Genomic DNA, 18,677 nt, shown 5'->3' on the forward strand with positions numbered 1-18,677 from the left:
TGGGCGGTATAGGATTGGTATAGGGGACAAGAGGGGTGGAGACAACTCCTTTGGGTCTCACTGGGCTCTTTGGCCTTTGGTGGTTCACATCAGCTTCCACAGGAGCAGATCATGAAAGATGGAAGCAGGGGGGCTTTTGTGGTTCGTCCCTGATTATTTCTCCCCTGAAAGGACTGACACCTGTCCTGGGTTCCTGGGACTGGTTGAGTCTCTGATCTACTGGTACCCCCCCACCCCCACCCTCTTCAACAACATCTAAGATGGTAACTACCAAAAGAGGGAGGGAAGGCACCCTGGACATAACATAAAGAAGCAATATTTCCCAGACCTTTGACCTTAGTAAAAAAAAGACCTCTTTAGTTGACCTATTCTCAAAATGAGTTACATTTTGCAGACCTATAGGTCTATTCTGTAAAGGACGTTCATTTTGCAGACCTATGTACAGTGCATTCACAAAGTATTCAGACCCCTTGACTTTTTCCACATTTTGTTACATTACATCCTTATTCTAAAATGTGTTAAATTGTTCCCTCCACCATCAATCTACACACAATACCCGATAATGACAAAGCAAAACACCTGTATTTGGGGAGTTTCTCCCATTCTTCTCTGCAGATCCTCTCAAGCTCTGTCAGGTTGGATGGGGAGCATCGATGCACAGCTATTTTCAGGTCTCTCCAGAGATGTTCGATCGGGTTCAGGTCCGGGTTCTGGCTGGGCCACTCAAGGACATTCAGAAAATTGTCCCGAAGCCACTCCTGTGTTGTCTTGGCTGTGTGCTTACAGTTGTTGTCCCGTTGGAAGGTGATTCTTCGCCCCAGTCTGAGGTCCTGAGCACTCTGGAGCAGGTTTTCATCAAGGATCTCTCTGTACTTTGCTTCATTCATCTTTCCCTCGATCCTGACTAGTCTCCCAGTCCCTGCCACTGAAAAAAATCCCCACAGCATGATGCTGCCACCACCAAGCTTCACCGTAGGGATGGTGCCAGGTTTCCTCCAGACGCGACACTTGGCATTCAGGCCAAAGAGTTCAATCTTGGTTTCATCAGACCAGAGAATCTTGTTTCTCATGGTCCGAGAGTCCTTTAGGAGCCTTTTGGAAAACTCCAAGCGGGCTGTCATGGGCCTTTTACTGAGGAGTGGCTTCTGTCTGGCCCCTCTAACATAAAGGCCTGATTGGTGGAGTGCTGCAAAGATGGTTGTCCATCTCCACAGAGGAACTCTAGAGCTCTTTCAGAGTGACCATCAGGTTCTTGGTCACCTCCCTGACCAAGGCCCTTCTCCCCCTATTGCTCAGTTTGGCCGGGCGGCCAGCTCTAGGAAGAGTCTTGGTGGTTCCAAACTTCTTCCATTTAAGAATGATGGAGGTCACTGTGTTCTTGGGGACTTTCAATGCTGCAGAAATGTGTTGGTACCCTTCCCCAGATCTGTGCCTCGACACAATCCTGTCTCAGAGCTCTACGGACAATTCCTTCGACCTCATGGCTTGGTTTTTGCTCTGACATGCACTGTCAACCGTGGGACCTTATATAGACAGGCGTGTGTACCTTTCCAAATCATGTCCAATCAATTTAATTTACCACAGGTGGACTCCAATCAAGTTGTAGAACCATCTCAAGGATTATAAATTGAAACAGGATGCACCTGAGCTCCATTTTGAGTCTCATAGCAAAGGGTATGAATATTTATGTAAATAAGGTATTTCAAAAAAACTGTTTTTGCTTTGTCATTTTATGGGATATTGTGTGTAGATTGATGAGGATTTTTTTTTCATCCATTTTAGAATAAGGCTGTAACATAACAAAATGTGGAAAAAGAGAAAGGGTCTGAATACTTTCCCGAATGCACTTTAAAATACTTTTAGTCCACAGTTGTTTTGGATACCTTGATAAATATAAAGAAATCATAGTAAACCTCAGAGATATTTTGTAGCTAATCCCTAGAATTATCATGTTTAAATTGATAGAAGTGGCTTTAAAGGTTTGGACTAGTCTGATCTTTGACCTAGAATTAAATTGATCAATCAACATACAGGTGCAACTGTCAGCTATGGGCTGTAGGATACATTACCAGAATAATTTTGTGTGAGAACCTTGTCTATTATTTTCAGTTAGGTGGCTAATTTCATAGATTTTAGGGACCATTTGGGGGATGACAAGACGACATAGGGCATAATAAACTTGTTATAATTACTAAATCATTAACAAGAAAATCCTTCATATTATGTTTCTTCTGATTTAATATAATATCACTTTGCAACATTGAAATAAACGCATATCGATAGGCTATTAGTCACAAGTAATTTCAATAAAGCAGAAGCCACTCATTTAGATTTACAAAATGGCTGTTGTGCTAGACTACACGGTCCTATCTGCGCATGCCCACCACACCTATGTCAGCGACAGTGGAGGGCAGGTATTGAGTCTGACGAGTGACAGGCTTTTTGTCAAGGCTTAGCCTACTGATCCTGGCTCCTAATACAGCACAGTACAACATTTCTTTCCAGGAGTGATGAGACTGAGACAAGAGCCAGACTGTCATAAACATAATCACAGACTAATAAATCTGACGCTGCAGTGGTATCTAGAACCGAAACTTGATTTTTTTTGGGCAGATTGTTAAAGCAGAGAAATCCGGTCGATAACCTACTGAAGACAAGGTTCGGAGACAAGTGAACTTGCTCTACAGGCAACCCGCTTCCAGGGGTCCACGGATACAGGCAACACGATTTGCAGGCGCAAGGGACTGCGAGTTATGGATTTCCCGGGAACTGTTCTACTACTGCTGTTGTGAGGTTTTCTTTTGCATCACCTGTTTTATAACAGTGTTATTGAATATATTATTAGAAATATATAAACTATTGCCTATTTTTGATCATGTACCAACATAGTAAGAAATGTTTTACCATCGAATCCCTTGTTGGGAAAGACGTGAACTCTTCGACTAACGGGGACGAACCGATCAGACCCACAGCGTTGAGGTTCGTGGAATCAATTCACCCGGCGCCCTTTGGGAGTTGTTTCCAGAACTCCGGCAGGACTTTATACGGCAGTCCAGACATGATGTTCCCTGACCCGGGTACACACACAGGGAACTCCGGTCTGCCCCTGCATCCTCTCCAGCTTCCATCGCAGCCTTTCTTCAACCCGCATCAGAGAGACACGTTGAATTTCTACCCGTGGGTTCTTCGAAACAGATATCTCGGTCATAGGTTCCAAGGTAAGCGAACAAATTCTTTAATTTAATGAATATTAACAAAGTTATTTTCAATAATATCATATGTTTGGGCATATCCTTGCATATCCTTGCATGATTGATGAAGGAACATATAGGGACATATTATGCAGGAGCTAAATTACAACGAGTGTACGCATCAGAAATGAGAACTCTAGTTGACTGATGGAAGAAATGTCCTGATTGATCCCTGAACATGTAACATGGTTAGGGATGGTATTTTATTCAGGATACAAATCATTTATTAAAAGGGTAAAGCAACAAAAACAAATTATTACAACTACTGAAATCTGTTTGGAGAGAAAAAAGTTTCAACATCCAACTATAGCTTTTACTATTTATATTTGAAGTCTTTTTTCTTTTTAAGTTAGGTCTATGCATTATTGGCACATTTCAGAGAATGGATGCATTTAAATAAACGTAAAACATCGCACCCAGGATTTTCACCCGCCCGTAGCTTAAAACAACTTTTTAAAAACCTATAACATTTCAATAGTTTAATTTTGGAACATTAATATGTTTTAATTCAAGTAGACTATATTGTTTATTTTTATTCATTTAAAATGCACATCAAAATCATTGCACTTTCTTATAATGTATGTTCCCAAAAAGTTGTTAGGAGATCAATAGTCTAATATGTTGAATAATAATACTAGGGTCAATTAATTGTGATTTAAATTTGTAAGCTCTATGCAATTATACAAATAAAATAATATAAAATAAGAACAATATTTATCTAACAAATAGGCCTTTAATTAATTATTTTTTTCCTTTTGCCTACCCATTCGTTTTAGGTTTTGCATTATTCAGAAAGTTAATTATCAGCAGTGATGGAAAAAGTAACCAATTGTCATATTTGAGTAAAAGTATAGATACCTTAAAAGAAAATGACTCAAGTAAAAGTTAAAGTCACCCAGTAACATAAGACTTGAGTAGTCTAAAAGTATTTTGTTTTAAATATATTAAATATACTTAAGTATCAAAAGTAAATGTAATTGCTAAAATATGCTTAAGTATCAAAAGTAAAAGTATAAATCATTTCACATACCTTCTATTAAGCAAACTAGACGGAACGATTTTCTTGTTTTTTAAATGTACGGATAGCCAGGGGGCACACTGCAACACTCAGACATCATTTACAAACGAAGCATTTGTGTTTAGTGAGTCCACCAGATCAGACGCAGTAGGGATGACCAGGGATGTTCTCTTGATAAGTCTGTGAATTAGACTATTTTCCTGTCCTGCAAAGCATTCGAAATGTAACGAGTACTTCTGGTTGTCAGGGAAAATATATGGAGTAGAATGTACATGATTTTCTTTAGGGATGTAGTGAAGTAAAATTAGTCAAAAATATAAATAGTAAAGTACAGATAACGCTCCCTAAAAATACTGAAATGGTACTTTTACTTAAGTACTTTACACCACTGATTATAAAGATTTTTGTTTCTCAAATATTTAGATATAATGAACTAATAATTATTTAATATGAAAGTTATTTTAATGACAAGTAACAAGAGACAGGAATATTGTAGTATTATTAGTTTATAATAATATTATAGTATTATTACAAATAAAAACAGCAATAATAAACAATAAACAAATAATAACAAAAATAATAATACTATTTAATTCAATTCATTTGCTTTGTGTTCTACTTTAGATTTAACGGCTGCCCATTTCTGATAAGACAATAACTATTTGAAAATGGACCAGCTTTAGCAACCAAACAAAGCCATGAGAGAAATGGAATATTGGAAAATCTCAGTATTCAGTGACCAAAACCTTAAATCTTCTCATTCAAGCTATTTGCAGTGCATATATGCAAGAAATGGTGAACATCCTTACTAACTGATGCTGGGTGGTCTTCAAAAACAAAGCAATTTGTTAAACCAGACAGATCAATAACTTTCAACGCTCATCTCATTGACTCAGTGGACAACAGTGGTTAGCCACATCAGGTGTGCTCTCAGGTATGTTACACTCTGACCAGCCAGCCCAGGGCCGTATTCACAGTGTCTCAGAGTAGGAGTGCTGATCTGGGATCAGTTTAGCCTTTTAGATCATTAATGAATAAGATTATAAGGACAAAGGGGGGAATCTGATCCTAGATCAGCACTCCTCCTCTTTACCGGATAACCTTCAGGGTGTACCTCAGTCAGGTAATCAGTGGGAGTCAGAGGTTGTTGTCACTGTTGCTCAGATCAGGAGCTCAGATAAAGTGTCTTTGTTTACAGACACAGCAGATCCACTCACTGATGGTGTCCAATAACCATGAAAACTAGTGTTTAGACAAGGCTAACTACAGACCGGAGGATTGAGAGGAGAGGATTAGCCATCATGACTGTCACTTACTGTTAGAGATGGATGGATGGATGGGAGATTGATTTTATTTCTTACTCCCCCACTTCCTGAGAGGTTGAGAGAGAGAGATTGAGAGAGGTTGAGAGAGGTTGATAGAGAGAGAGAGAGAGAGAGAGAGAGAGAGAGAGAGAGAGAGAGAGAGAGAGAGAGAGAGGGATTGAGAACAGCACAGTATAACAGGATCTTAGGTCCTACACATGTGAGCACTTATTGAAATTGCGGTGCATTTCAGTGTGTAGCCTTTGGAGTGCATTTCAGTGCATTTCGGTGTGTAGCCTTTGGGGTGCATTTCAGTGTGTAGCCGTTGGGGTGCATTTCAGTGTGTAGCGTTTGGGGTGCATTTCGGTGTGTAGCCTTTGGGGTACATTTCAGTGTGTAGCCTTTGGGTTGCCTTTAAGTGTGTAGCCTTTGAGGTACATTTCAGTGCATTTCAGTGTGTAGCCTTTGGGGTACATTTCAGTGTGTGGGTTGCATTTCAGTGTGTAGCCTTTGGGTTGCATTTCAGTGCATTTCAGTGTGTAGCCTTTGGGGTACATTTCAGTGTGTAGCCTTTGGTTTGCATTTCAGTGTGTAGGCTTTTGGGTGCATTTCAGTGAATTTCAGTGTGTAGCCTTTGGGGTGCATTTCAATGTGTAGCCTTTGGGGTACATTTCAGTGTGTAGCCGTTGGGGTGCATTTCAATGTGTAGCCTTTGGGTTGCATTTCAGTGTGTAGCCTTTGGGATGCATTTCAGTGCATTTCGGTGTGTAGCCTTTGGGGTGCATTTCAGTGTGTAGCCTTTGGGGTGCATTTCAGTGCATTTTGGTGTGTAGCCTTTGGGGTACATTTCAGTGTGTAGCCTTTGGGGTGCATTTCAGTGTGTAGCCTTTGGGGTACATTTCAGTGTGTAGCAGTTGGGGTGCATTTCAGTGTGTAGCCTTTGGGGTGCATTTCAGTGCATTTCGGTGTGTAGCCTTTGGGGTGCATTTCAGTGTGTAGCCTTTGGGATGCATTTCAGTGCATTTCGGTGTGTAGCCTTTGGGGTGCATTTCAGTGTGTAGCCTTTGGGGTGCATTTCAGTGCATTTTGGTGTGTAGCCTTTGGGGTACATTTCAGTGTGTAGCCTTTGGGGTGCATTTCAGTGTGTAGCCTTTGGGGTACATTTCAGTGTGTAGCAGTTGGGGTGCATTTCAGTGTGTAGCCTTTGGGGTGCATTTCAGTGCATTTCGGTGTGTAGCCTTTGGGGTGCATTTCAGTGTGTAGCCTTTGGGGTGCATTTCAGTGCATTTCGGTGTGTAGCCTTTGGGGTGCATTTCAGTGTGTAGCCTTTGGGGTGCATTTCAGTGCATTTTGGTGTGTAGCCTTTGGGGTGCATTTCAGTGCATTTCGTTGTGTAGCCTTTGGGGTGCATTTCATTGTGTTGCCTTTGGGGTACATTTCAGTGTGTAGCAGTTGGGGTGCATTTCAGTGTGTAGCCGTTGGGGTGCATTTCAGTGTGTAGCCTTTGGGGTGCATTTCAGTGCATTTCGGTGTGTAGCCTTTGGGGTGCATTTCAGTGCATTTCGTTGTGTAGCCTTTGGGGTGCATTTCATTGTGTAGCCGTTGGGGTGCATTTAATTGTGTAGCCGTTGGGGTGCATTTCAGTGTGTATGGGATTGTTATGGGATTGTTATTACCAGGAAGGAAGGCAGACAGTAAAATTCACCCATCTCGTGGTCTGATGGTCTGGAGGTTTGTTTTGACACATTTTTATTCATTCAGAGGTGTTGAATGCCAGGAGATACATGTTGGAAGTTAACTTATAGGATAACAGTGCATTGTAAACATTATTTTCCAAACATATTGGATAGTTCATAGAATATTCCTCTTCTTCTTGTCGTTTATTCCTTTTGTTTATAACCAGACAGAAAAACAAACAATCAATCAATCAATCAATCAACCACAGTCAGATAAAGATGGATTGCATGAGGAGGATAAAACGTTATCATTATTTGCATAATCCTAATATAGTAGATTATAATTTTTGTATTGATAGTTTCCTTTTCATATTCAAAGAGAAAGAAAAAACTATTATTTCTCTATACGTATACTTTATATGGAAATAGACCATCCTTCCCCTACTTTATATAGAAATAGACCATCCTTCCCCTACTTTATATGGAAATAGACCATCCTTCCCCTACTTTATATGGAAATAGACCATCCTTCCCCTACTTTATATGGAAATAGACCATCCTTCCCCTACTTTATATGGAAATAGACCATCCTTCCCCTACTTTATATAGAAATAGACCATCCTTCCACTACTTTATATGGAAATAGACCATCCTTCCCCTACTTTATATGGAAATAGACCATCCTTCCCCTACTTTATATGGAAATAGACCATCCTTTCCCTACTTTATATGGAAATAGACCATCCTTCCCCTACTTTATATGGAAATAGACCATCCTTCCCCTACTTTATATGGAAATAGACCATCCTTCCCCTACTTTATATAGAAATAGACCATCCTTCCCCTACTTTATATGGAAATAGACCATCCTTTCCCTACTTTATATGGAAATAGACCATCCTTCCCCTACTTTATATGGAAATAGACCATCCTTCCCCGACTTTATATGGAAATAGACCATCCTTCCCCTACTTTATATGGAAATAGACCATCCTTCCCCTACTTTATATAGAAATAGACCATCCTTCCCCTACTTTATATGGAAATAGACCATCCTCCCCCTACTCTATATGGAAATAGACCATCCTTTCCCTACTTTATATGGAAATAGACCATCCTCCCCTACTTTATATGGAAATAGACCTTCCTTCCCCTACTTTATATGGAAATAGACCATCCTTCCCCTACTTTATATGGAAATAGACCATCCTTCCCCTACTTTATATAGAAATAGACCATCCTTCCCCTACTTTATATAGAAATAGACCATCCTTCCCCGACTTTATATGGAAATAGACCATCCTTCCCCTACTTTATATGGAAATAGACCATCCTTCCCCTACTTTATATAGAAATAGACCATCCTTCCCCGACTTTATATGGAAATAGACCATCCTTCCCCTACTTTATATGGAAATAGACCATCCTTCCCCTACTTTATATGGAAATAGACCATCCTTCCCCTACTTTATATGGAAATAGACCATCCTTCCCCTACTTTATATGGAAATAGACCATCCTCACCATCCTCCCCCTTATTTACCACCATCCTTCCCCCTTATTTACCACCATCCTTCCCCCTTATTTACCACCATCCTTCCCCCTTATTTATCACCATCCTTCCCCCTTATTTACCACCATCCTTCCCCCTTATTTATCACCATCCTTCCCCCTTATTTACCACCATCCTCCCCCTTATTTACCACCATCCTCCCCCTTATTTACCACCATCCTTCCCCCTTATTTACCACCATCCTTCCCCCTTATTTACCACCAACCTTCCCCCTTATTTACCACCATCCTTCCCCCTTATTTACCACCATCCTTCCCCCTTATTTACCACCAACCTTCCCCCTTATTTACCACCATCCTTCCCCCTTATTTACCACCATCCTTCCCCTTTTTTTACCACCATCCTTCCCCCTTATTTACCACCATCCTTCCCCCTTATTTACCACCATCCTTCCCCCTTATTTACCACCATCCTTCCCCCTTATTTACCACCATCCTTCCCTCTTATTTATCATCATCCATCCGACTGCCTCCATATTCATCCATCTAGGGTTAGAATGAGAGATTGGCCCCCACCACTACCCAGTGTGTAGCTCACTGCTGACAAGACCAGTCTTGTTGGTGCCAGGGGACTGGTGTTACTGGTGATGAACACAGTTCTCTGGCTGGCGCTGCCATCTGCTCCCTGGTAGTCATGTTGGAGGCATGTTCCCCCATGTTCCCCCACCCGCTGAGTACAGGCCAAAGTGTTGAAGGCTCATCCCCTGGAGGGTATTCCCTCTGTGGCTGGGGCTGAGCCACCCTTACAGTTTAGGGTTAGTATTCACAAAGAGTCTCAGAGTCGGAGTGTTGATTTAGGATCATGTCGCCCAGTACATATTATTATATTTATTATGATCTATAAGGCTAAACTGATCCTAGATCAGCACTCCTACTGAGCATTAGTGTTCAGCCTGGTGAGTTCTTTCCCCAGTCTCAGTCTTCTCCAGAGGGATTTGAGTGGAGGTTACGCCACTAACGCCATACGACAGATGATGCCAGTCTGACTGTCTATCTGAGTGGCTAAACCACCAGCCAGAACCAGCATGGAAAGAGATCAGAGTGCCTTGTGAGCATCAGGCGACAAGTGGCTAATCTGCCCTTGAATTCTGTCCTGCTAGCTAACGTTCAAAGAGCAGGGGTCTCCAACCTTTTCTAGCATATCGCGAGCTACACATTTTTTTCCTAGCCATTATATAGGCACAATCTTCTCTTCTCCTCTGCTGCTCTTCCCCAGGTCCTTAGTGTACAAGAGAAAATAGTGCACTATGTTTTCTTGCCAATATACCTGGTAAAATAAGGGTTAATAAACAACTCTAAGGTGGGCCCTATAAAATCTGTTTTTTTCCACAAATTCTGCTTTATATTTTCTCAAATTCTGTTTTCTGTTTAATTTGTCCTGGTTTTTGATTACTATTGTTTTTCACTCTCAAAATTACAATTGTTCATAGAGAAACAACGAAATTGGATGTTCTGAGTCCATGTCAATAGTGAGATCACATCAGAAGAGCATTTTTTTAGGCCCTGAAGAACATATTAGGATTTATGAGTGTAATTCCCCTTTAATTGCGCGTCTGGCTCTTTAATTGCGTATCTAGCGAGTGAGGAATGTGCGATATAATTTGCCGGTCGAGTGATGGTTCTAATGCCAAAGTTAGCAAATAACAAATAATAGATACAAATGATATACCTACCCGTGATATACTTCTGCCAGGTAAGACTACTTTGCAGTTAACATTTAATTGAGACCGTTTTGGGGAAATTATTTCTGTAAGCCCACTAGATGGTTATCACATGAAATGGCCACACACGGAGTGATAGACAAACGGGCGCACCACACAGACCGACAGGGGCAATATGGCTGGAATTTACTTGGCAGATATGGTGTTAGGTTTGTCTTTTTTAAGTCAATAGTGGCTATCCAGGGGTGGTATAATGTCAATGTTGGGTCAATTAGATAGTAGCTGGGAGCTTGCACTGTCTGATGCTTGTGAGATTTGTTAATGACAGTATGCGGTGGAACACACGAAAATTACATGTACTTTCAGAATTGTTTGGCAAGCTACTCATAGGTGGGTGGTGAGCTACTGGAGACCCCTGACAGACTGAGCAGGTGAACCCTTATTGATGTCACTTGTTAAATCCACTTCAAGCCGTGTAGATGAAGGGGAGGAGACAGGGCAAAGAAGGATTTTTCAAGCTTGTTTAGACAACTGAGACATGGATTGTTTATTATGTGTGCCGTTCAGAGGGTGAATGGGCAAGACAAAAGATTGAAGTACCTTTGAACAGGGTATGTTAGTAGGTGCCAAGCACACCGGTTTGTATCAAGAACTGCAACACTGCTGGGTTTTTCACGCTCAACAGTTTCCTTTGTGTATCAACAATGGTTCAACACCCAAAGGACATCCAGCCAATTTAACACAGCTGTGGGAAGCATTTAAGTTAATATGGGCCAGCATCCCTGTGGAACGCTTTCTACACCTTGTAGAGTCCATGCCCTGAGGAATTGAGGCTAGTTCTCTGGACATAAGGGGAGGGGTGCAACTCAATAGGATGGTGTTCTTAATGTTTTGTCCACTCAGTGTATATTAAGCTGTGCATGGGTGGAAAACATTGTTATAGCATTGTTTTGAGTAGAAGGTGTAGTCACTTTTCTTTCTTCTTTTTTTGTCTTGTAAAAAGCCACCAATACCCATATAAGCTGAGGAAACCTACTATTAGCTACTATTACCAGGTGCTGTTACCAGGTGCTATTACCAGGTGCTGTTACCAGGTGCTATTACCAGGTGCTGTTACCAGGTGCTATTACCAGGTGCTATTACCAGGTGCTGTTACCAGGTGCTATTACCAGGTGCTATTACCAGGTGCTGTTACCAGGTGCTATTACCAGGTGCTGTTACCAGGTGCTGTTACCAGGTGCTGTTACCAGGTGCTATTACCAGGTGCTGTTACCAGGTGCTATTACCAGGTGCTATTACCAGGTGCTGTTACCAGGTGCTGTTACCAGGTGCTGTTACCAGGTGCTATTACCAGGTGCTATTACCAGGTGCTATTACCAGGTGCTATTACCAGGTGCTATTACCAGGTGCTATTACCAGGTGCTGTTACCAGGTGCTATTACCAGGTGCTGTTACCAGGTGCTATTACCAGGTGCTACCTGCAAATAATGTGTTGCTTCCATGTTGTTATGTTGTGTTGCTACCATGCTGTGTTGCTGCCTTGCTATGTTGTTGTTTTAGGTCTCTCTTTATGTAGTGTTGTGTTCTCTCTCTTGTCGTGATGTGTGTTTTTTTTAGTCCTATATTTTGTATTTTATTTCCCAACCCCTGTCCCCGCAGGAGGCCTTTTGCCTTTTGGTTGGCCATCATTTTAAATAAGAATGTGTTCTTAACTGACTTGCCTAGTTTAAATAAAATAATAAGAAAGACTGCTTCTAGATGAACTGGAGTTGATGTCAGACTCTATCAAACTCTTCACAACCTCTCAATGTGTAACTCAGAACCGTTGTCTGTGAGTAGTGCAGCAGGTCATATCAGACCTGCTAGAGAAGATATGAAGAGTTGACCATAAACACATATGTTATGCTAGGGAAGAAACACATGGTTGTTTCCACAGACAGTGCTTTCCTTGAACTCATTTAACTGTCTGTAGTAGAGAGTATCAGGTCAGTTTCTAACTAGGTTTATATTAGCGTGACATTATCATTTAAAAAAATTTTTTTTTAGACACAATGTTTCATCATAGCAATATCACAACAAGGTATTTCCATAGTACATTTAGTCTTATATTCAGTACACATTTTGGTTGATTTCAAAGCTTGTATACCATAGCATCAGTATTTGCTAGTCCAAGGTCAAGGTCAGTTTGATGGCTTCTCTGTATCCATCTCCTTTCATGGATGCTCCATCTTCGGTCCATGTTTTGCATGTGAATGAATGTGGCTGGACACTGTAGCCCTACTGTCGCTGATTCAATTCATTTGGTTTGACAGACTCCTCATTGCTCACAGCTTTCGATGCATCCCACACACACTGTCCCTCAACTGCCGAGCTGTAACCGACTTTTGCGTACACGTGTTTGAGGTTATATTTGTGCTGCAAGGTTCTTTTCAAGCCAGGCACAACCTTTTCATGTGGCGGTCAAATCATTTATTGATGGATTTGCTTATGTAAAATATTTAGTTTTTTTTATGTGTCATTTTAATAAACGAACCCTAATCCTGGGAGGGCAGATGTTGGGCCTGTGGCGAGAAGAAAGTCATGTACACAATGAAACTGAAAGACAAGGACATTTTACTATTGCCCTGTGTTGAATGAAGTCAGGTATGTTCATACGATTCAATTTGCTTAATTGCACAAGACTTCGTCTTCACAACAATTGTTTTTTGCATTTTTCCAGCCCGAGATATTTACGTATGATGTCATATGAGGCGTTACTGAACGCTTAGGTTTCATGCTCAGCGTTGAATACACTAAAGGCCCTACATGTATACAAATGAGCTTAATGTCACAATATAGAGAGGTGAAGTCCCTGAACTGCTCTACAGTGGTAGAATACCCCTCTAGTTCTGAATGAACCTGTCGTCTACAGTGGTAGAATACCCCTCTAGTTCTGAATGAACCTGTCGTCTACAGTGGTAGAATACCCCTCTAGTTCTGAATGAACCTGTCGTCTACAGTGGTAGAATACCCCTCTAGTTCTGAATGAACCTGTCGTCTACAGTGGTAGAATACCCCTCTAGTTCTGAATGAACCTGTCGTCTACAGTGGTAGAATACCCCTCTAGTTCTGAATGAACCTGTCGTCTACAGTGGTAGAATACCCCTCTAGTTCTGAATGAACCTGTCGTCTACAGTGGTAGAATACCCCTCTAGTTCTGAATGAAATAATGGGAATCAGTATTGAAACTAGACAATCTAGTTCTGAAGGTTTTTATTGAGTCTAGCCTATGAGAAGTGTTCACAAAGCTTTATGGAATAACTCACTTTAAATTACAGTACTATTAAAAAGCAATACATGTGATTCATGTCTTTGTTACGTTTTGCACAACAACGCAATGTCCTAATTAAAGTATCTTATTTTTAAACACTTTGATCACAATAGCAAAGATACGTTTCTCTCACAATAAACATATGCTTATACAGGCCCTCTGTGTGTTCTCGATGGGCCGTAACCAATGTTCCCTCGACAACAAAAAATTCCCAGCACTGAGCAAATTTCAGGTCTGCTGAGCAGAAACTTGAATGTTGTGAAAATTCTGTACAACTTTCAGCGCGCGTGTACTGTGAACACTGAGGCTGTACCCTCTTAAGTTAGTGTTAACAGTGGTCAAGTAGGCTACTGTGGCTATTTGATTCTAATGTAGGCCTACCAGAGTGGTCTACCATCAAAAACAATGGAGAAAATGCATCCCATAACATTTTAACATGGAAATAGCTGTTCTGTCATTCAGACTACAGTAGCAGCCAATGTGTGGTGTTCAATGTTGGCCTACATTCCATGAGACTTCTGAAAAAAACATGCAGGGCTTGACATTAACCTGTTTATTCACTTGTCCTTTAGACAAGGAGGTGACTGAACATGTTGTTGTGTTGTTTGATGAAAGAAACCACTCTACAAAATAAAATGCATCATTATTCCCATGCCATTATTACAGATAATCAGACAAATTGTGCTACCCTCTGCCTATTGGCTACTTAGCTTATTCAAGCCTGTCTCAAAATACAACACTGCCCCTTTAAGGCAAAAAGCTCTTTACCTGGCTGGCTTTTCAAAGATGTCTAGAAATGTACATGTGTGGTTTTCCACTTTAATTTTGAGGGTGACTCCAAATCCAGACCTCCATGGGTTGATAAATTGGATTTCCATTGATTATTTTTGTGTGATTTTGTTGTCAGCACATTCAACTATGTCAAGAAAAAAGTATTTAATAAGATTATTTCATTCATTCAGATCTAGGATGTGTTATTTTAGTGTTCCCTTTATTTTTTTGAGCAGTGTATATTCTGCCAGTAGTCCCAGGGGGAGGAGCTATTAGAGGGAATATTGGTCATGACCATGATAAATCAGGGAGGTGTTTCTTCTTTCAAATGTATCTCTATCTCTCTCTGTGTGTGTGTGTGTGTGTGTGTGTGTGTGTGTGTGTGTGTGTGTGTGTGTGTGTGTGTGTGTGTGTGTGTGTGTGTGTGTGTGTGTGTGTGTGTGTGTGTGTGTGTGTAACCAATAGGCTCGTTGTTGAAAGTCCCAGTCCGTTTATCTGTCACCAGTTCAGATTGTTCTGGAGATGGATGTTGTCCATGGTGGCTGAACCAACATGTCACTATGTACATTTTGCGACGCTGCTATTTCCTAACTGTGATGTCATTCAACGCTGCTATTTCCTGACTGTGATGTCATTCAACGCTGCTATTTCCTAACTGTGATGTCATGCAACACTACCGTTTCCTAAATGTGATGACATTCAAACGTGATGTGTAATGCATACAGTATATCATCTCCTTAACGATAAATCCGTCGACATACTAGAACAAGCATGTGGAATGAGGCGTGGTGGCATTGTGAAATGGAGGATGATATCACAACCTAACATTAGTAACTTTTACATGTACATGAAGCAATTACTCACGTTATGGGAAAGTGTCATGAATGATGAGTCAAGTGAAGAAGCCCATCGGGGCACATTGATATGGCTGATAGTGACCTAGAGAGCAACATGCAATGTGTTTCAACACTGATGCCCTCCTTCGTCAGTGCTTTGCCCTCTTTTTGAGGTGTAATTGGACCAGCTATTAATCACAAAACAACACCATAGCCTACGAACAAACTATTAGTATCAGTTTGCTGAGTTGTACAACAGTTAGTGTACAACAGTTAGTGTACAACAGTTGGTGTACAACAGTTGGTGTACAACAGTTGGTGTACAACAGTTGGTGTACTCTAGCTTATCTCTTTACACATACAACAAGAGCTGCAACGGTGTCATTCCTGTCTGTCAACCCTAAGTCTAACCCTCCACTTCCTCTCCCTCCTCTCCTCTCTCCAGGTGAGGACAGCAGCCCAGAGAACCTGCTCCTTCATGGGCCTTTCTCCCGCAAGCCAAAGCGCATCCGGACAGCCTTCTCCCCCTCACAGCTCCTCAGGCTGGAGAGGGCCTTTGAGAAGAACCACTATGTGGTGGGAGCAGAGCGGAAGCAGCTCGCCAGCGGTCTCTGCCTCACTGAGACACAGGTGAGTGTGAGGGGGCACAGTAATCTTGAACGCACCCTTAACATGGTTTTTAAAGCGCTCTAAACCCCTAGGGGTTAAAAGCCAATTTATGCTTGATCCAAAAATGTGGTTGAAGGCTCTGTATGGAGGGTGTGACGCAATTATGGAGCCACGAGGCTTGCGGAGGTCAGATTGAGCTCCGTACCGCATCGCCGTGCGCCTCCCAAATTCTTTAACAATGTGAAGGGCTCTGTATAGCTCCGCATTGACATGATTGCTTGACGGTATGTGAGGGCGACAGGTCCTGTATAAACACAAACTCACTTCCTTGACAACATCCTTCCCAACAGCACTGCCCTGACTTCAGAGGCCGTTTTACAGTAAATGCTGTACGGACACTGCAGAAGTCGGATTTACCATGCAGAGCCTTTAAGGCATGGCTGCATTCCAGAGCACTGAAACGGATATGAGTAGACTCTTAGTCAGAACTCCACAACACCCTCTCCACCAACGTATAGCAAAACCAGGTTTCTCAACCACAAGTTGTTTGTCCTACAGAAGTTATGGGGATGGGCAAGGTGATGCCAATAAATCATGTAGTTAATTTCACAATTATTATTTATGACCTAATTTCTCTAATCACATCAGAAACACGCTGCTAACCAACAGCAATTCAGGCTTTGAAATCATCTCATGCAATATATTAGGCATTGGGAATACAGTATTGCGATGTGCTGAACTTTTAATTTCAAAAGAATTAGGGCAATAATTGAATCAAGCTCGTAAATAGGATATAAAAATGACAACCAGACAATGCCTGAAAATGAATATAAAAATGTGATGCTCTTTGCATGGCAAAAAGCTGTAAAGAACGACAATATGTGAAGCCTTAGGCAAGGCAATGTTTGGCAGTGTTATAGAAAGAAAATGGAAGCATTAACAGTTTTACACCCCTGTGAAATATTGTCTTGGCAAAAATCATTGTTGCTATGACACTTTGAAAAAAGCTTCGCTTAAAAATCATAGGGGAGATACATGCAGACCCTTTGCATTATTATTCTATAACTAGAAAAGGTACATTTACTGAAGAAAATGTGTGTGCTTGCTTCAGCTCTCTCAAAGTATTTCATGGAAGAGGAAGAACGAGTTGTAGTAGTTTTTACAGCAAGCACACTTCTATATTTTACCATTGTTTCTTCCAGTACTAAACGTGATGTCTCTCCTTTCTCTCCCAGGTAAAGGTTTGGTTCCAGAACAGGAGGACGAAGCACAAGAGACAGAAGCTCGAGGAAGAGTCACCTGAGTCGCAGCAGAAGAGGAAAGGAAGCCAGCACGTCAGCCGCTGGAGGGTGGCTACGCACCAGGGCAGTAGCCCCGAGGACATCGATGTCATCTCAGAGGACTGACGTACGTCGTTGTCACCTTGATTGAACCGTCATAAATCATTCAACATGAACACACACTAACCAACTGCTGACTGACTTGTGTCTGAATATGGGCAGTCTGTGTGCTCCTCTGAACACCTGATTTGATTTGACCTTTGACACCACCTGTTGTTGAGCAAACAGATGAACAACTTTAATGAAAACGATCAGAATGACTTCTTCGTGTTGGACAGAAGAACTCTTGTTTGATCGTTAAAGAGACAGATCTGACATTTTGTAGCTGAAGGGTTTTTGACCCAAGTTTATCATGTTATTACACAGCTCCGGCTGCTGTAAATGTGGTGGACATCTGCATTTGGTCTATGTTGCTTGCCGAGGTAGCACAAACTACTGAAGAGAGACTGTTTGACTTGGAGGAATTGTTCAATACAGTTTGCCACTCTATTGTCTACCTGAACTTTAGATTGTCCTTACTCACATTTAACAAAACATCATTATTGTTTTAGCGTTTTCAGTTTGTTGATGTGTATTTGTACAATGCTAAATATGCACAATATGGTTGTGGTAAGAAATAAGCCATTGGTATGATAGCTATTGACGAACCTGCTGATTCTGTTTAGGATTTTGTTTGTCTTAATTATAGTCTTTACACCAGTCCCACTGAAAAGTTGGTAACCACCACTTCAGACAATTAATCATACTGATGCCATGTTACCCTGAAATATGTTTTTGATTCTCACATTGGAATAGTTTGTACAATTTAAATTGTAAGTATTTATGCAAATCTAAAAAAGGTATTCTATGCATCTTTTGTCCTTGTTTTGTTTCCTCTGGATTTAAAAAAAAGGCTGTTTTTGTCTAGTTTGTTACTTACTTTAAATTCATTCCACGTTTGTTTTTGCCTTTGACAAATATTTGATAAATTATATTGAGACCATGTCGAATGTACAGTGCAGGCACATTACAACTTGTCCACAAGAATGACAAGAAAAACAAATGTACCTCAATACTACATTTATTTCAGCAACCATTACAATTCCTGAGATATAATGTTATGTAGCACTTCGTAGTGGAATATACATTTGCATTTGTTTTAAATAGATTAGAAATAATGCACTGTAAGTAGGCCTCTTTCTTTGAACCCATTTCTCCTGAGAGTGAACGGTTTTTGGACTTTCTGTGTGTGGTCAGATGACTTTGGAAAATAAAAACATCTACGGATATTTATTATGTGCGAGTATGTCTAAGCGTTCATTTTCTAACCTATTTTCAACATCCTATAAT

General features: G+C 41.0%; 1 protein-coding gene across 1 annotated transcript; it reads left to right on the forward strand.

The window, feature by feature from the left end:
* Positions 1–2,440: 2,440 nt before the first annotated feature.
* On the forward strand, positions 2,441–18,630 carry LOC106612236 (homeobox protein EMX1). Its single transcript, XM_014213221.2, has 3 exons — positions 2,441–3,218; positions 15,845–16,029; positions 17,244–18,630. Exons 1-3 carry the CDS (start codon positions 2,876–2,878, stop codon positions 17,412–17,414), a joined length of 699 nt encoding a protein of 232 aa, XP_014068696.1. The 5' UTR covers positions 2,441–2,875; the 3' UTR covers positions 17,415–18,630.
* Positions 18,631–18,677: the final 47 nt, after the last annotated feature.

This window comes from Salmo salar, chromosome 09 (genome assembly GCF_965601325.2).
Source record: "Salmo salar chromosome 09, fSalSal1, whole genome shotgun sequence".
Lineage (NCBI taxonomy): Eukaryota > Metazoa > Chordata > Actinopteri > Salmoniformes > Salmonidae > Salmo > Salmo salar.

Coding starts and splice junctions, on each gene's coding strand:
- LOC106612236 (XM_014213221.2), top strand. CDS start 2,876: ATGTACCAACATAGTAAGAAATGTTTTACCATCGAATCCCTTGTTGGG. Junction 3,219..15,844: donor TCTCGGTCATAGGTTCCAAG/GTAAGCGAACAA, acceptor TCCTCTCTCCAG/GTGAGGACAGCAGCCCAGAG. Junction 16,030..17,243: donor TCTGCCTCACTGAGACACAG/GTGAGTGTGAGG, acceptor TTTCTCTCCCAG/GTAAAGGTTTGGTTCCAGAA.